A 2,500-nucleotide genomic window follows, 5' to 3' on the forward strand; every position below is an offset into this window, starting at 1 on the left:
AATATAGTCATCTATTTGATGAAATCCGATATTAAACATTTGTGTATTTTATAATTTTGCTCAATTTATGAAAGCAATTAGCTGTGACGGCATGCGTTACAGTGACTATTTATTTATTTATTTATTTATTTATTAAATATACTTAAATAGTAAACAAGTGATTCCAAACACCTTAGGTTTGCACATCTTGTAATATTATTTATTAAAATAAATTAATGTAAATATTAGCATTATTTAATATAATTTTGTATTAAATATTTATGTATTTTATCTTATTGCTCCCCATTTATAAAAGTGATTATTCATGGCGTTGTGTATTACGGTGATTTTACCCCGGTATGATTCATGTCATGCCTGTGATGCTAAAATAACAGGCATCTTCTGGTGGTTTAATGCAGTAATTAAAGATCTGGACCTTTGTCCAGTGGATGTTTCCATGACGGTGACCCTTGACCTTAAACTCATGGGAAAGTCTGGCTGTATAATGTTCACATACACACTGCTTCTGGCCCTTGAGAGTAAATCAACAGGAAACCAAACGCTTCTCAGAGCCACAAACACACACACACACGCACACACACACACACACACTGCTCAGTCTGTAGTTTGACCCACAGCTACTACAGAAAACCAGCGTATTTTAATATAATATAAACATATAATAATTTGTTATTTATTAAATAATAATGTTTTTATCCATTAATAGTATTTATTAAGTAGTTATGTCATGCTATATGTATTTAATCAACTTTATTTGATTAGATCTATTAATATGTGTTAAAGATAAGTGTTATGTAATGTATGCATACATTTGAGTAACTACAGAAGTATATATATATATATATTTAATCTATTTAATATTATTATTATTTATTATTATTATGAATGTTAATTTGTTACCAGTAATGACAATTATTATTTTTTAAATATATATATTTAATTATATTATATATAATTTTATTTAAAACTCAATATAAATAAAAATCAATTTATAATTGTTCGTAACAATCATGTATAATATAACAACTAGCTATATTTTGCGTATTTAATGCTAATTATATTTACAATATTTTTTTATAATATTATTTGTAATCTAAACAATCACATGTAGTTAGTTATGTATTATATATTAAATGCCACATGCATTATATGTAAATAATATTAGATATGTCAATATGCATGAACCATTCACACTTAAAGACATAAATGAGGTTGTTTTCAGCATTAATCTGAGTGTGGAAGTGTGAGTGTGTGGCCGCTGTGTTCTGACTGCTGTGTTTACAGACAGACAGACACATCCTCTTTCTAAATAAACACACGCGTGTTTCTCATGAACGTCCTCGAGACACACGCCAAGCCTCAGCTGCTCTGGAGCTGGAGAAAGTGTTACTCATGTCATTATTAATGTCTGGCAGCAGCACGCACTGATGAAGCAGGATTAATATATCTGTGTTTGCCGCAGACACAGATGCTCTCTAGCGCCACCTTCAGATCCTCATCATGACGAGAGAGCCGTCAGTCCTGCTGCTGCTGCTAACACTGCTGGACACACAGGTGACAACATATGGAGGAAAGAAAATACAATCTATTATTATTTACCATTGAAAAGTACATTTATTAACAAAAAGTTTTACATATTTGATACTATACAGTATTGTACGTTTAATAATATTTGTGCGAATAATTTATGAATAAATCGACTTATATGAAATGATATGTACATAAATAAAAATTATTAATTACTTTTTTTTTTTTACGTTATTTTAGAGAAAAAATAAATATTGCTTTGGTAACTTGCTGAAAAAAGTAAATAAATATTACAGACATTTTAATTTTATTAAGTAAGAACATTTCAATAAAAAAATAATAAATATTAGAAGAAATGCTTAAGTTTAAGTAAAATAAAAACCTGGAAACGAATTATATATATGTTAGTTATAATATTAATATATGCTATAATAGTATAGATATATAATTTGATAACAATATGATAAGTACAATAATATACATATTTAATATGCTATTTATATGGTATTTTATGTATATTAATTATTAAGAATAATTTCATTAATAATAAATCTACATATATGAAATTGTATGTATATATATATATATATAACAGAAAATAATAAAAACACTTTTTTGTTTATTAATTTAAAAAAGGGTATTTAAAAGGTACTTGAAGTTACACTATAGAAAAATTGCTCTGGTAAGTAGCTGAAAAAATATTTTAGACATGTTTTATTTTATTAAATAAGTTTTTTAATTGGTTTCAGTTATAGTTAATGATAGTAACTAACATGAACTAACAATGAGCAATATATTTTTACAGCCTTTGTTAAAAATGTTGGTTATTAAAGAAAATGCAATGGTTTCTTGCTTCATGCTGCAGCTGTGTCTCTGTGAGGAGGGGGTCGTCGTGGCGATGATGTCAGCGGAGCAGGTGAACGATATCCCAGAATCCTCTCTTGATCTGAAAGTGACGCGCCATCAGATCCTC

General features: G+C 27.8%; 1 protein-coding gene across 2 annotated transcripts in view; it reads left to right on the forward strand.

Annotated features, from left to right (window-relative positions):
* The window catches only part of LOC127944164 (calcitonin gene-related peptide type 1 receptor), a 22,617-nt gene that overhangs the window by 7,254 nt on the left and 12,863 nt on the right, over positions 1 to 2,500 (forward strand). The window contains exons 2-3 of one of the 2 annotated variants that reach the window (XM_052539977.1): positions 1,463 to 1,554; positions 2,393 to 2,500. The exon at positions 2,393 to 2,500 is cut by the window's right edge and continues 58 nt beyond it. In XM_052539977.1, coding sequence (XP_052395937.1) covers positions 1,501 to 1,554; positions 2,393 to 2,500 — 162 coding nt within the window. In that variant the 5' untranslated portion in view covers positions 1,463 to 1,500. The remainder of the gene's footprint in view (positions 1 to 1,462; positions 1,555 to 2,392) is intronic. The other variant, XM_052539978.1, reaches the window with a different exon arrangement.

This window comes from Carassius gibelio, chromosome A23, assembly GCF_023724105.1.
Source record: "Carassius gibelio isolate Cgi1373 ecotype wild population from Czech Republic chromosome A23, carGib1.2-hapl.c, whole genome shotgun sequence".
Classification (NCBI taxonomy): Eukaryota; Metazoa; Chordata; class Actinopteri; order Cypriniformes; family Cyprinidae; genus Carassius; species Carassius gibelio.